A 14,194-nucleotide genomic window follows, 5' to 3' on the forward strand; every position below is an offset into this window, starting at 1 on the left:
TTAATTATTCAACTTCAAATTAAATAGATTATATTATAAAAAAAAATCAACTTGCCTGTTTGTTTGTTTGTTTGTTTTTACATGAAAAAAACATGAAGCTGGCTATCTGCATTGTAAGCAGCTTGGAATCATATGTGGTAATATTCAGCGGAACTCGGAAGTTCTGTGGGGCTCACCTGCAGTTCATTATTTCCCCAAAACAGCAAAACCCCAGTGTTCAATAAACATTTCCAATAAGCTCATAAACAATTCCCGCAAACCTTTACTCAGTATTTTAGGTCTTAATTTTTTCAGTATTGTCAGCTGTCTCATACAAAAACACAATGTACTATAGGGATTTAAGGTACTTGGGCTATGTTTTGTAACCTTATTTCTTTCCACCAGTTAACTGGCACTGGTGTGTGTGTGTGTGTGTGTGTGTATATATATACTGCATTGCCTTGACCAAAAATAAACGTTCTAATTACCTTTTCCTGTCTGACACCACGAGCGCGTGCACGCATTTAACCCTGCGCGCGTGCTTAACTCAGTCCTCAGCTGATCCTCACGCGAGTCGAGCAGCTCAGACTCCGGCTCGTGGCAACATGGCGACAGAGGTAAGATGCGGTTTATCACACTCACGCTACACCTGTATGCTTCGCTTCGGCTTGTCCTTGTGGTATGTCCGTAAAGAAAAACCTTAACGGTTGAGGAAAAAGTGTTAAGGATACGTTTATTATTATTATTATTATTATTATTATTATTATTATTATTATTTGTTCCAGTAGTGTGTACTGTAATCTGTTACAGTCGGAACAGTTTGTATTATATGGATATGGCTGATGAGATGTAACATGCGGCAGGTGCGGCTCACTTCAAACCAACATATGTTGTAATTTTGTGATGCTGAGAAACTCTGAGCATTAACTGTCAGCACTGTGGACAGCAGTTTCATTGCTTGTTTCATGTCTTTCACAGGAAAACACCAAACAGCGCTAGATTATCTAGCAGGCTACTTTATTTATTTATTTAATTAATTAATTTATTTATTTATTTGTAATACAATCGCTAGGAAGTTTAACTCCTGCTTCTGAAGTACAGTCTAGCTTTCAGTCTAGCGCACCTGTTATTGTCTTGACTTAAATCACATGACCGGAAGCACCGCTGGGAGTCCGCCTGAAGCGCTGATCATGATGTCATAGTGCCGAGGTTTAATACAGATAGTTACTGAAAGAAACATGCAACGTTTACAGGAGAGAAAAAAAGTGACGAATATCCTTTAAAAAACAAAGAAAGCTATTAATAATGACAAATGCAAGCACATGATGCTACTAACATGTAAAGGAATTTAAATCAGATCCCTGTTATGGAGACGTTCTAATAATGCTATTATCACACAACAAAGTGTTTTTGGTACAGCATTTGTATGAATTTAATAGCAAACACCTCCACCGTATTATTATTAATGAAACATCATCTTCATCTTTTATGCCGCTTATGCAGTGTGCAGGAGACTGGAGCCTATCCTTTTAGTCTTTGGGCACTAGGTGGGTTACACCCTGGACAAGGTGTCAATACTTTGTAGTGCACACACACACACACACACACACACACACACACATAAAGACACACACACTACTCGCATTTTTTTAGAGATGCCAATTAGCCTAATCTGCATGTTTTTGGACTGGGGGAGTTAATCGGAGAACATGCCAGCTCCATGCTCACAGACTCGAGCATGGAGCTGGCATGGAGCTAACCCTCCATCCGGGAGGTGCGAAGCCACAGTGCTAAGGACTAAGCCACAGTGTCGCCATAAGTAAACGTATCTGATAATTACAACCTCTGTTTTACAGTATAATGCATAAATGTTCTCAGGACTCTACTTGACTTGTGCCACTCTAACCTTTGTCTTCATGCAGCTTTGAGAACAGGTGCATTATCATGTTCAAACAGCTTTGGAAACCTTAGTTCCCATGAAGGTGAATTTAAATATTACAAGCTATTCAGCATACAAAAAGATCATTATAAATTTTTGTGATTTTATGATTCCAAAAAATTTGTGGCCGGTCCTCATTTGGGTATAATGATCAGATGTCCAAAAGCATTTGGCCATTTAGTGCGTGTACTATATGTTTATGGCGGCACCGTGGCTGAGTAGTTAGTACTATTATGGATGGATAATATATATTTTTATTTCATCCATGCTATACATATAGCATGGATGATATGTCCATTCAGCAACAAATCCAATCATTTATTCACTTGTTTATCTTCTATAACCACTTTTTAATGTGTACATCATTTTTCAGGTGTAACACTGAACCCAAATCACATTAATTCACCCGAGATGTTACACCAGTCCATTGGAGGGCAGCATGCACACCCTCATTCACACACTTACATGTTTTTGGACACTGGGAGAAAACCAGATAACCAAGAGGAAACCCAAGCAAACATGGGAAAATTGTGAAAATCTATTCAGCCAATAACCCAAGCCACTAATCGAAAGCGCTTCGGGTTTCACCTATCTCTCTAAAAATAGTAGAAGCTAAATTGCCCCAAGGTATGACTGAGTGTGGACATGGTACCCTGCAATAGACTGGCACTCCATTTACAGTAGGTGCTATTCCCTGTCATAGATAGACTCAGGATCCACCACAACACAGACCAGGATAAACCAGTTATTGAAGCAGAATGATTAAACCTGTGCATTCATGCCTTAGCTTTTTAGCTCAAGGCAAGTGGACATTTGTTGGAAAACAGTGCTGTCACACTTTGATTTTAAACCTGTTATGGTCTTGTTCTGTGATATGTTACATTCTGCAGTGCAGTACATCATTAGCATGCATATTTCAGTTAATGATTTATATGCACAAAATGTTTCCTCCTTTGGTCTACTGGTTTATCTTGCATTCGATATGAAATGCTTTAAAGTTGTTCTAATTCGACTTCTCTGTGCTTTATCATTCCAGTTATTAAATCTCTTCTTGGTAGACTAATCTCAGTGTTTTGCCCTATTCTTGGCACAGTAAAAAAAAAAAATAAATAAAAACTTTAACAAAACCCTCATTTATAATCTTTAATGCATTGTACTACTGGGTTCCTCAAGGGATATTTTGACTTGATCTCTCAATATGACAGTGGTATTTGCATTGCAAAGGTACTCACACTTTAAAAAAACGCACAACACAGGTGCTCACACTGTGTAAAAAGCGAACGTTAAATGCCTTTAATAGTGCAATAGTCACCTCAGTCGAAAAGTGGTAATAAGTGCACAGCACGACGTTTGTGCAGTTTAATATACCGCAACTTCAAAAGAAAGTGTTAAACCAAATAAAAAAAGAACACACATAGGACACAGGACATTACTGTCAGTGTTTAAATAGTCATGTGACAAGTTTACAGCATGTGAATACAGTTACCAAGCAACATCACCACAGGTGGCAGCAGAGTCACAAACAGACTTCAGCTGCCAGTGTTAACAAGGTTTCAGATACTACATGGCATTTGATAAAATTTTCTGATAGAAAATATGCTTACCATACACTCTCTCTCTCTCTCTCTCTCTCTCTCTCTCACATGCACACACACAAAAAGAATGATTTTATCATATATCACTTAACGTCTTACATTACATAACTTATGATCTAGTCATGATTCTAAAAATTGTGAGTGAAAGCAAAATATGGTTAAATAGGTGCAAAATGAAAAAACTCAGCTTAAGGGGCCTATTATGAAAGCTAGCTTGTATTGTAGGGTAGGTTTGTATTGTTCTTCATTACATTGTTTGTAATGGATGTTCAGATGAGAATACACAACTTGTAACCATTTGTTTTCTTTGCACAGTGTGTTTATAACAATGCATTTTTTTATAAACACACTTTCCTTTTATTATTATTTGCAGTGTTGCAGTTAAATACAAAAAAAAAAAAGATAACCCAAGTATATGTGTGAAAACTATATCACTAACAGGCACATCTGAAGTGGAATAAACCAATGAATGTAAACATTTGCAGTTGCCTTTTTAAGTCTGAGGAAATTCAGTACATGGCCCTGTTGTTTACTGCTACTCTTGATCATATTCCTCTACTGAGATTCCCTTGTATATTTGTAACATCCATAAGCAACATTTGAGCCCTCCAGAGTTTTAATGGAACAGTACTGACTTGGCCCTTACATTATGATTCTGTGGCTTCTGTGGATTTAACATTACTAAGTGTAAATCCCAAAGAGTGATGGAGGCAACAGTTCTAAGTAAAGAATGTCATGTTAGTGCCATTTTAGCCTCAGCTGGCTTCAACATAAAGTCAACTTGCCAGTCTGTGATTTGGTGCTGAATGCTTGGTGAATGGGTGGTCTACAAAGATCATGAAAGCTCACTTAAAGCCACTTAATTTGAGCACCAGCTTCTCAAAGCCATGTAATCTGCATAGCCACTTGTTTGTCCCAGATATTTTTTATTGCAAAGCTTCTGACCAATGTTTCTTCTAAAACTTCTCTCTTAAGAAGAAAATACACTGCCTGATAAAAAAAGAAACCCTGCTGTTTTAGAAGGGCCTGCAATAGGCAAAGAAAACAACACAATGGAATTGCTGAAATTACTGTTATTTTGCTAAGAACTGTCCAATACATTATTAAAAACCTGAGAGGATAGTGCTGACAAATAAAATTTTTTGGGGGAGAAAAATGTGGTTTGAAAAGAATCATCAATTCTGCTCAGTGATCACTTACACATTGGTGAAGATGCATTGTACAAAAAAAGACAGTTGCAATTACAGATATGTTTAATAGTAAAGGTCAGACCATTAACACACACACACACACACACACACACACACGCACACACACACACACACACACAGTGCAAAAAGAAATTGTAGAATTGGTACTTAACAGCTCTGTGGCCATAAAAAAAAAAAAACACGTTAGTGGAAGCGTTGGAGACTTTTAAGCATAAAAAATTGCCATGTGGTTTTCAGCCCTTTTTAATTTTTCTTCATTTTATGTCACACTGAGTATTTCTGTGTCTTATTATTTCATATGTTGACAAAATCCTGTCTCATAAGTTTACAAATAATTCTTTTAACCTCATGGATCAGTTTTTACTATGAAATACATTCTTACCTTCCTTTCTTCGTGCTTTTCCTAATTACTGTATGTCCAGTTAGGCGCAGGTTGACTCCTGTCAAGGTGTAGAAGCATCTCAAGGATGATAGGAGTAGGATGCACCAAAGCTTAATTGCAAGTATCATAACAAATATTTTTTAAACTGTAGGTCTCTAATTCAGCTAATTTTTTTTTGGCACTAGATTTACAGTGGGGAAAATAATTATTTGATCCCCTTTAGGGTTTATCATTTTCATCATAGGTTCATTTTAAAGGATAGAGACAGAATATCAACCAAAAATCCAGGAAAAAATAGTTTTACTTTTCAATGAGGAAATTTTTGGTCAAGCAAAACATGACCTAGTACTTGGTGGAGAACCCCTTGTTGGCAAGCACAAAGGTAAGACAATTATTGGAGTTGGTTACCAGGTGTGTACACATCTTAGAAAGAGTTTTGGTCCACTATTCTCTACTGTTCTTCTCTTAATTCTTTTGATTTGCCTGTCGCTTGGCACCTCAGGAGGATTTAGGTCTACAAACCGAATAGACTACTCCAATAAATCTTTTTTTTGTTCTTTGTTGACCTGGTGACAAGTTTTTGGTCATTGTCATATTGGAAGACTCATCCCTGACCCATATTCAGAAGGTTCCCATCCGATATTTTACAATACTGTACATGGCCCTGTCCAGTGGCCCCTCAATGCGGCAAAGTCAGCCTGTGCCATGATGTTTCCTTTTCCGTGCTTGACTGTAGGGATGGTGTTCACAGCGAGTCGAGGTAAAACATCAATTTTGGTCTCATCTCACCATAGCACTTTCTCCCAATCCTTCTTTGTTTATTTTTACACTTCAGGGGGGCCTCTGTGCCTACTTGAGGAGGGTGACCTTGCGGGTACGGCACGATTCGATCCATAGTGCCGTATTGAATTATCAATAGTTTGTTTGGTGACGGTGGTCCCAACTGCTTTGAGATCATTTACAAGCTCTTCCCATGTTGTGATGGACTGATTCCTTACTTTTCTTATGACTATCCCTACCCCATGAGGCTATATTTTGCATTGAGCTTCAGACCGAAGGCAATTGATGATTATATTGTATTTTTTGTATTTGTATCTACAACGATTCTATGTTTTTTTTTTTTTTGTATGTTTCAGCTCCAAAACCTTCAGGATCTGAGGCAAACTGCCTCTCTGGTCACCAAGGTGTTTATTCAGAGGGACTACAGTGAGGGCACGGTTTGCAAATTTCACACCAAACTCCCAGCAGAACTCAACAGCAGGGTGGGTGGATCACAGAGGTGATTTTAAACCTGATTATATGACCGTGCTGCCAATTAACATTGTAAAACATTTAAAGAGAAATAAACCTCAGCAACCCATATGCACTGTAATAATTTAATTCCTTATAAACCATAAAGCATCATCGTTGTCAATATTCATCCTGGTTTGCAGGGGGCCTGGAGCCTATACCAGGAGACATGGGGCACGAGACAGGGTACACCCTGGATGGGGTACCAATTCATTGCAGGGCCCAAAAAATTTACCCAGATTACCCAGAAATCTTATAATATTATTTTTAAAGTCACCTTAATAGGTTATGAACAATGAACAATGCAGTATTGTGATATGGCGTGGGAAATCATTTTTTTTATTATTATTGTTAATCGACCATGTAAGAAGAACAACATGTAACCAGCATTGTAAAAGTGAAACAGGTGACTGAGATGTTTTCCCACCTCTTTTGAGAGGGTAACTAAATAAATAAACAAACCAATCATAAAGATCAATTCATTTACAACAGCTACATGGCACCCCAATCACAAAATTACCCTATATGCAAGGCCATTAATTTACTACAGACTCCATTAAATTTCTATAGACTCAGATGTGTGTCTCACATATATTTTAAACAGTGAGAGAAACCTAAACAACAATATGACAGACACACCAACAAACGGTTAAGGCAACAGTGTATCCACTTTTGTATAAGAAACTTGGAATGTTTAAAAAACTGTCTATTAAATGTCTAATAGTATTTCAACTGTAGCAACTAAAGCAAAGATGATTGATATTTAGAAGCTAGATGAGCTTTACACATGTCAACACTGGAGTAAAATCACTGAAGTACTTCATAAAATATGACAAAGATGATAAATGCTCCACACACAGACAGAATTGCATAAAAGGGCTGCTGAGGAAGAGTTATAGTTGCCAGTTTGTGTGAGCAAAAATAACTGGAGAAAATGGTGTAGAGTATTTATATACTTTTTTTGTACTTTTGGAATAGATTACATCAGCATACATACAAGTTGACATCTACATGCTCAAGAGATTGTTCGTGCATACATATGTACTGGATCTATGTACAATGCCTTGCAAAAGTATTCCTACCCTTAGAACTTTCCCACATTTAGTCAGGTTACAACCACAAACTTACACACAGGTGTTTACATATTAAGTGATTTCTGAAGGCATGTGGTTTAGTGGAGTTAAGACGCTGAATACAAATGCACGCCACACTTTCCCAATATTAATTCAAATTAAAATACATTTACATTTGGAATTGGAACGTAACAAAATGTGGGAAAGTTCAAGGGGTATGAATTCTTTGCAAGGTATTTACTGTTAGTGTGTTTGGACTGATTTTACAGATTGAGCGGACCCTCTTTGAGGACACTGTGAAGACACTCAATAACTACTACGCAGAGGCCGAGAAGATCAGCGGCCAGTCCTACCTGGAGGGCTGCTTGGCCTGTGTGTCAGCTTACATTATTTTCCTCTGCATGGAGACACGATATGAGAAGGTACTGTATTGAGATGTTCTCCTTTCAACCTTTTACATCATAATCTGCATTTACCATCTTTCTGCTCAAGTCCTTACACATAGCCAGCTTTGATGAAAGAGAAACCTCAGTTTACAATGTTTTTAAAAAGATTGAATTCAGGTTTAACCTTCTTACTCATTCAAGTGTGACCATGCATGTATTCAGAGGGGCAGACGGAAATTGTTTTGAAGGCAATTCAAAAGATGTTCTGATGTTTGATGTGTCCAGATCCGCCATGCTTACAAATACATCAGTTTACCTACAAGTTCACAGGGTGACTCCATGCTGAAGTGATTGCACCTGTATACCAGTGGCTGCACCTGAATTTCTGAGTTCCTTACCATGGCTGATTATAAAAGGCATCTAATTAACCTGTGTAGTTCTGCTTTAGTTGCCCTTTATTCACATGGAATAGAGATGAAATAAACACAATGTCCCTACAAGTCCGATTTCTTTTTATCCTCCTTCTTTGATCTCTTCTCTTTAGCTTAGAACCTCCAGAGGCAGGTCTTGTTTATGTTTGTTCTGTTTTTGGTTGAATCTCATTAACCTATGCAGAACATTGTGTAACAAAACCTCTTTACGAATAAACTATAGTCAACTGCCACCCATGAAGCATATTCTTGTTTGCTCTCTCAGCTGACAGAAGGCCACACATGAATAGATATGGAAGGATGGAACGTATGCCAAAGCCTAACCTGATAGGCATCTCTCCCATCAAAGTCAAACGAAAGGGCAGAAACTAAGAAAAAAAAATGCGTGTTTAGAAAAAAAAACAAGCATAAGCTCACTTGAAGAATTGTATTAATTATGGGTCACTGATATCTGAACCCTTTTAAGTTTAAAGGGGATGAAGAAGGTTAATATATATTAACATTTATTTTGGTTAATTTATTTCCTTGTGTGAGTAAACCATACTGTCCCATTTTTTTAAATTTTTTACAGAACTACAGTAACTGAAATTTTAAGTAAGATTTAGTTATTTGTAAAAGTAAATAATGACATTAAAACATATTTTATTTTAGAACATTCCATTTTAACTACATGAAGTGCTTTAAAATGTCCAACAAAATGACTGATTCATTTGTGCACAAAAAAATACCTTAAATCTACCTGCTAGGCCAAAAAACAGTGCAGGGTAAGTTCATGCTTATTACAAACCTGACACCAGTTTCTTTACCCTCCCCCTTTATAGAAGCACCTTGCTTACTTTAACAGCAGATTATATAAAATGAAAAGGCACATGATTTTCTGATCAGCCATAACATTAACAACACATAACAATAACACATTAACATTGATTATAAATTATATACCAGTAAACTGGTGACCGGATCATGGATACCCAAGGCTCACCCATGCCCACAGGGCCCATCTGGTCCTAGTCCAGAGAAAAGCCAACGCAGCACAAATAGCTGAAAAATAGTCAGCACTGGCAATGACAGATATACACCACAGCACACCCGCAGCTGTCTTGTGGAGTCATGCTCCACGGGGCCAGAGCTGTCCAGGTGTCACATGGGGAACCTACACAGTACTGGGCATCATGTTTTGTGATCTATTTAGGCTCTACTCATCATTCAGTCACACATTTCCAGTAACTGCATTACCATTGTCATGGTGAATCTGAATCACATTGCTTATCATAAATGCAAGGACATAATGCAGGATAATTCATCCCAATACCAATACAGTAAATGCCACCTGCAGGTTATCACAGACACCATGCACACACACACACACACACACAGCACATATATTTGGGTAAGTAGTGTAATATATACACAGTGAGAGAGAACGCTGGGCTTTGGAGGTGTTTAAAATAATGGTAAAAATTTTGTGTGCAAAAAAAAAGTTTTTTTGTTCTGCTTGGAAACAGGCTTAAAAATAGCTCTACTAAAAGTTAGAAACTGGCTTTTGCTCTAATCCAGTTTTACCAAAGTGAAGTAAAAAAAACATTATCTTACTCTGTGATGTAATTATCTTTGATTTTGTGATAAAGTGTGCGTGCGTGTGTGTGTCTGTGTGATGTGTGTGTCTGCGTGTGTGTGTGTGTGTGTGTGTGTGTGTGTGTGTGTGTGTGTGTGTGTGTGTGCGTGTGTCACCAGTGTTTTATCTCTCGAGAGCTCCATGGTAACCATATCAGACTGAAAGCCCCACATCTTCAATAGAGATAGAGTATCTTCTTATAAGAAATCTGTATTGTGTAATTTAGTTCAATCTTTTATCATGTCCTTCCTTGTCTTTGTCACTATGCAGGTTTTAAAAAAGATCTCCATGTATATTCAGGAGCAGAATGAGAACATCTATGCCCCACGAGGACTTCTTATCACTGACCCTATTGAGAGGGGCATGAGAGTGGTATCCTTTACAGTATATATACAATGATATATGGGCATCTTAGACAAAACATCAAAGACTTGGACTTCATGCAAGTAGATTCTGTGAGTCAGTGAATTGAGATGAGAAGGATGAGATATGTATTTGGTTGATTAAAGACCAGATATGCTCATACTTTGTGGATCCTCAGTGCTCTATAAAAAGTGTAAGCTGATAGGATGAGGATGGGAGAGTTACAGGAGTCTAGCCATGGTATAATGAATACCTGGAGCTTCTAATGATATGCGATGAAAATCTCTAAGGCCTTTAGATCACATGATTACAAGATTTGATCTGCAAAGACAAGTGGTTCTTCTAAGCTTACCCAGAGGTTCTTGCTAGAATGAAATGAGCTGTCTTTGGTAAGAATTCATGCTCAAATGCCTTTAAGGCATGTTGAGATTGTTGCTGATGCAGAAGTACTCCAGACAGAAGAAGTGAATAATGATAACTTAATTAAATGTTTTACATGTATGCAATTATTCAAATATTACACCCCAGGGCAATTCCATGCAAAGGTCAACATTAACAAGAAGGATTTTTAACAAATCATTCTGATATGCTACAAACACTACATTTACATCATACTACATCATATATTAAATAGTAAAGTCTAATGATAATAATCAAAACTCACAGTCAAAAAAATTATAAAAACTACAAAAAAGAAATAGAGGAAACAAAAGAGGGAGAAAAGGACCAGGAAAAAATGTCAACAATAATTGCTGATTTTATAATTTCCTTGTTATTTATTAGAATATTTCTTGTTATTTATTAATACTTATTATTTTTCTACTATATTTATAATGTTAAAATGTGCTATTTAAGCTGGTAGAGGACTGATGCAGACACATCACATTCATGATGAGAAAATGTCGCAAGTTGTTCTACATGCCTATAACACTCATTTATCCTAAATCATTAATTCATTTTCATTCAGTTTTGGTAAAAGTATAAATATAAAAGTTTGTTCATTTATTGTCACATTAAACTTTAATATTGAATGAGGCAGAACGGTGGCTTAGCGGTTAGCACTATTGCCTTGCAGCTCCAGGGTGTGTATGTACAGTGTACAGTATGTCTCCGTGTGCTTGGTGGGTTTCCTCTGGTTTTCTCCCACAGTCCAAAGCCATGCAGGTTAGGTTAGTTCATGTTCCCAAAGTGCCCTTAGTATATGAGTGTGAGTATATGTGTGTGCCCTGCAATGGATTGGCACCCTGTTCAGGGTGTACCCCGCCTTGTGCCCTAAGTTTCCTGGGATAGGCTCCAGTCCCCTGTGACCCTGTATACATATTAAGCAGTATAGATGATAAGTGAGTTAGGATTCAATTGTTCTTAGCCGAAATTAATCTAGGAATTTATTTCATTTCTGAATTTGCCCCTTTACCAAGTAATGTTCAAATGAGAGCCTTCTTACTTATGTATCTTAGTTCTTAAACATATGTCTCCAGGTACTGTCTCCAGGTACAGTACTCTAATTCGAAAGTAATAATGGTCATCGTGAAACTTTATTTTGAAACTGGGTCGATTTTTGTTAGGAGATGACACACTCTCCAGTGGACCATCAAGCATGCCTGGCAGAGCTGATACTGTGTCTACCCACAATTCAAACTGTCTGGTGAAAGACCTTTCACCATACTGAAACGCTAACTCATCTGAAACCTTAAACAGACTCCACACTGCTGCATTCCGGAAATTGACGGCATGCATACAATTTGTAAAACAGTAAGTTCTGACAGTATTTATGACTGTAAACTAAATTACTTTCCAATAATATGATGTTTTGCTTTTTGTTTTTCCGTGGGAGTCTTCAGGTTTCTCAGGAACTACTTCATTTTTTGTCTTATTAACTTCAAGAGATAAATACGAATTGTAAATAAATAACTTGTCCTTCAGAGATTCCATAACATGATTTTACATATCGCTAATAAAGAAATAAAAAATTGTAATTAAAAACAAATCATCTAAAGAGTGAAACTTTGATGGACCATGTCATATCCAAGCCTGTCTGGATTATTTTCTTATAATAGCACTATCTGGTGTATGTTATTTCTTACTTTACAGTATTTTCAATCACTAGACAGTGAGCCTAGTGAAATACCTGAAAAACACATCCGTCCCTAAAACCTATTACTAACATATTACACCTATTACAAAAAAAAAAATTTATTGTATGTTTGATATGCATTCAGCATTTAATGCTGGCCTCACATAAAGCTATGTGCCTTTATAACCCTTGACTGTGATATTTCAGATAGAGATTTCTGTCTTTGAGGATCGCAGCTCCACCGGCTCCAGTTCCAGTGGCAGCTCCGCATCTGGCTGCAGTGCTCGGTGACTGGAGGAACAGCACCAGGGGTACGGGTACAGAGGGGCCAAAGGGATAGCCAAGATTCGCATGTTGAAACATGAGAGCACCAGATTCTGAATTGAGTGAATGTCGAGACTACTTTTTTCCAACTCCTCTTCCTCTGCCATCACATAATTCATAATGTATACATACAAACCATCCTTTACTTCCATCCTTTCATCACCTTCTATGTTTGCATTAGCAACATACATGATCCCTGAACTTTATACATCATATCCTACAATTCCTGAAATAGAGAGCAGGAGTCGACTTTTATATTATAGCCAAAATATTTCTTTAAGTGTACCCACTACATTCCTGTCTATTCCTGTCAATTGGACATTGTTATGCATTTGGCAGCTGAGGAGAGTCCTGGAGTGTGGCCAAGCTCTTCTCATTCTCCTGTCTGGTCTTCTTTAAGAGGCACTGCTACAGTTCACTGCCATCACTGATATTGTGCAGTGCTTGAGGCTTCTGTTCACTCGGCCAACTCTGCCATTCACCTGCGGCTCAGTGGTTTGCTATTCTGTGGTGTGGGCAGAGAGCCCAGGTGGATCAAGTTCTCCCTGCGTCTCAGCTCATTGGGTATGCAAGCAAGCTTCAGCCCATCCGGGACCCTTTGTCTCCATGAGATGAAAGCTACTAGCAGTTTTGGCCAGTCCACTGAACTGGGGTTGATGAATGTGTGTGTATATGTTTGGACAGCAGATAAGCTACATTTAGCTGATAAAATTCAGAGGAAGTTGAATCAGCAGCTGCTTAATATAAGCTCCAACAAACAGCTGCCTCATGTGTTTCTGTCTTGGTCAGTTTTGCACTAATGATAGCTCCAGGCTGAAACTTGCCCAGCATCTTGCCTTTATGAATACTCAGCAGCTTAATCCTGCAAACAATTATTAGGGCATTGTGATTTACCCAAATTTACTCCCTTTCTAAAAAATAATAGTATACAATATCGGAAATCAGAGCAAGCAAAAGCTGCAGTATATATCTTGTAAGAGATTTGTCATATGAACAACTATTGTTCTCTATGTCAATCTGATAAGGTAGATGTAACAGAACTTTGCCTCAATCTCTTTTTTGTTTTCTATTCAAATTCTCAGTTGAGGTGTATAGATCTACATGTATTATTATTATTATTATTATTATTATTATATAGCATATGGATCCACTGGGAATTTAAATTCCTGCACAAATGACATGTTATCTGATATCCATTCCTTCATTCATTCATTCATTCATTCATTTATGTATTGATCTTCAGTTATCATTATATCTTAATCGAGGTCATAGTGGATCAGGGGTTTAATATTAGGAACACAAGGTGAGGTCACTTCAGTATATAAGGCTTGGCATGTTGTATGGCCCTGCATGGCCTGGGTGACTTGTAGCCACCCAATTTGGGTCATGAGATCCTCAACAGAATAGATGAACAGTACAGCGTTTGTCTATAATCTAATTGTTAGGTCATGCAAATTGGCACGACTTATAAATATAGGAACAAATCACGTGGCTAAAACCCGATCACAGGTAGGTACTTTGAGGTAATCAAC

General features: G+C 37.6%; 1 protein-coding gene across 1 annotated transcript; it reads left to right on the forward strand.

Moving 5' to 3' along the window:
• The first annotated feature begins 541 nt into the window (after nucleotides 1-541).
• golga7bb (golgin A7 family, member Bb) lies at nucleotides 542-13,754 on the forward strand. The gene is made up of 5 exons (XM_053502594.1): nucleotides 542-596; nucleotides 6,243-6,368; nucleotides 7,739-7,891; nucleotides 10,172-10,273; nucleotides 12,546-13,754. The coding sequence occupies exons 1-5, from the start codon at nucleotides 585-587 to the stop codon at nucleotides 12,627-12,629; spliced, it is 477 nt and encodes a 158-aa protein (XP_053358569.1). The 5' UTR covers nucleotides 542-584; the 3' UTR covers nucleotides 12,630-13,754.
• The last annotated feature ends 440 nt before the right edge of the window (nucleotides 13,755-14,194 follow it).

The sequence above is a fragment of the Clarias gariepinus genome, chromosome 8 (genome assembly GCF_024256425.1).
Source record: "Clarias gariepinus isolate MV-2021 ecotype Netherlands chromosome 8, CGAR_prim_01v2, whole genome shotgun sequence".
NCBI classification, from domain to species: Eukaryota; Metazoa; Chordata; class Actinopteri; order Siluriformes; family Clariidae; genus Clarias; species Clarias gariepinus.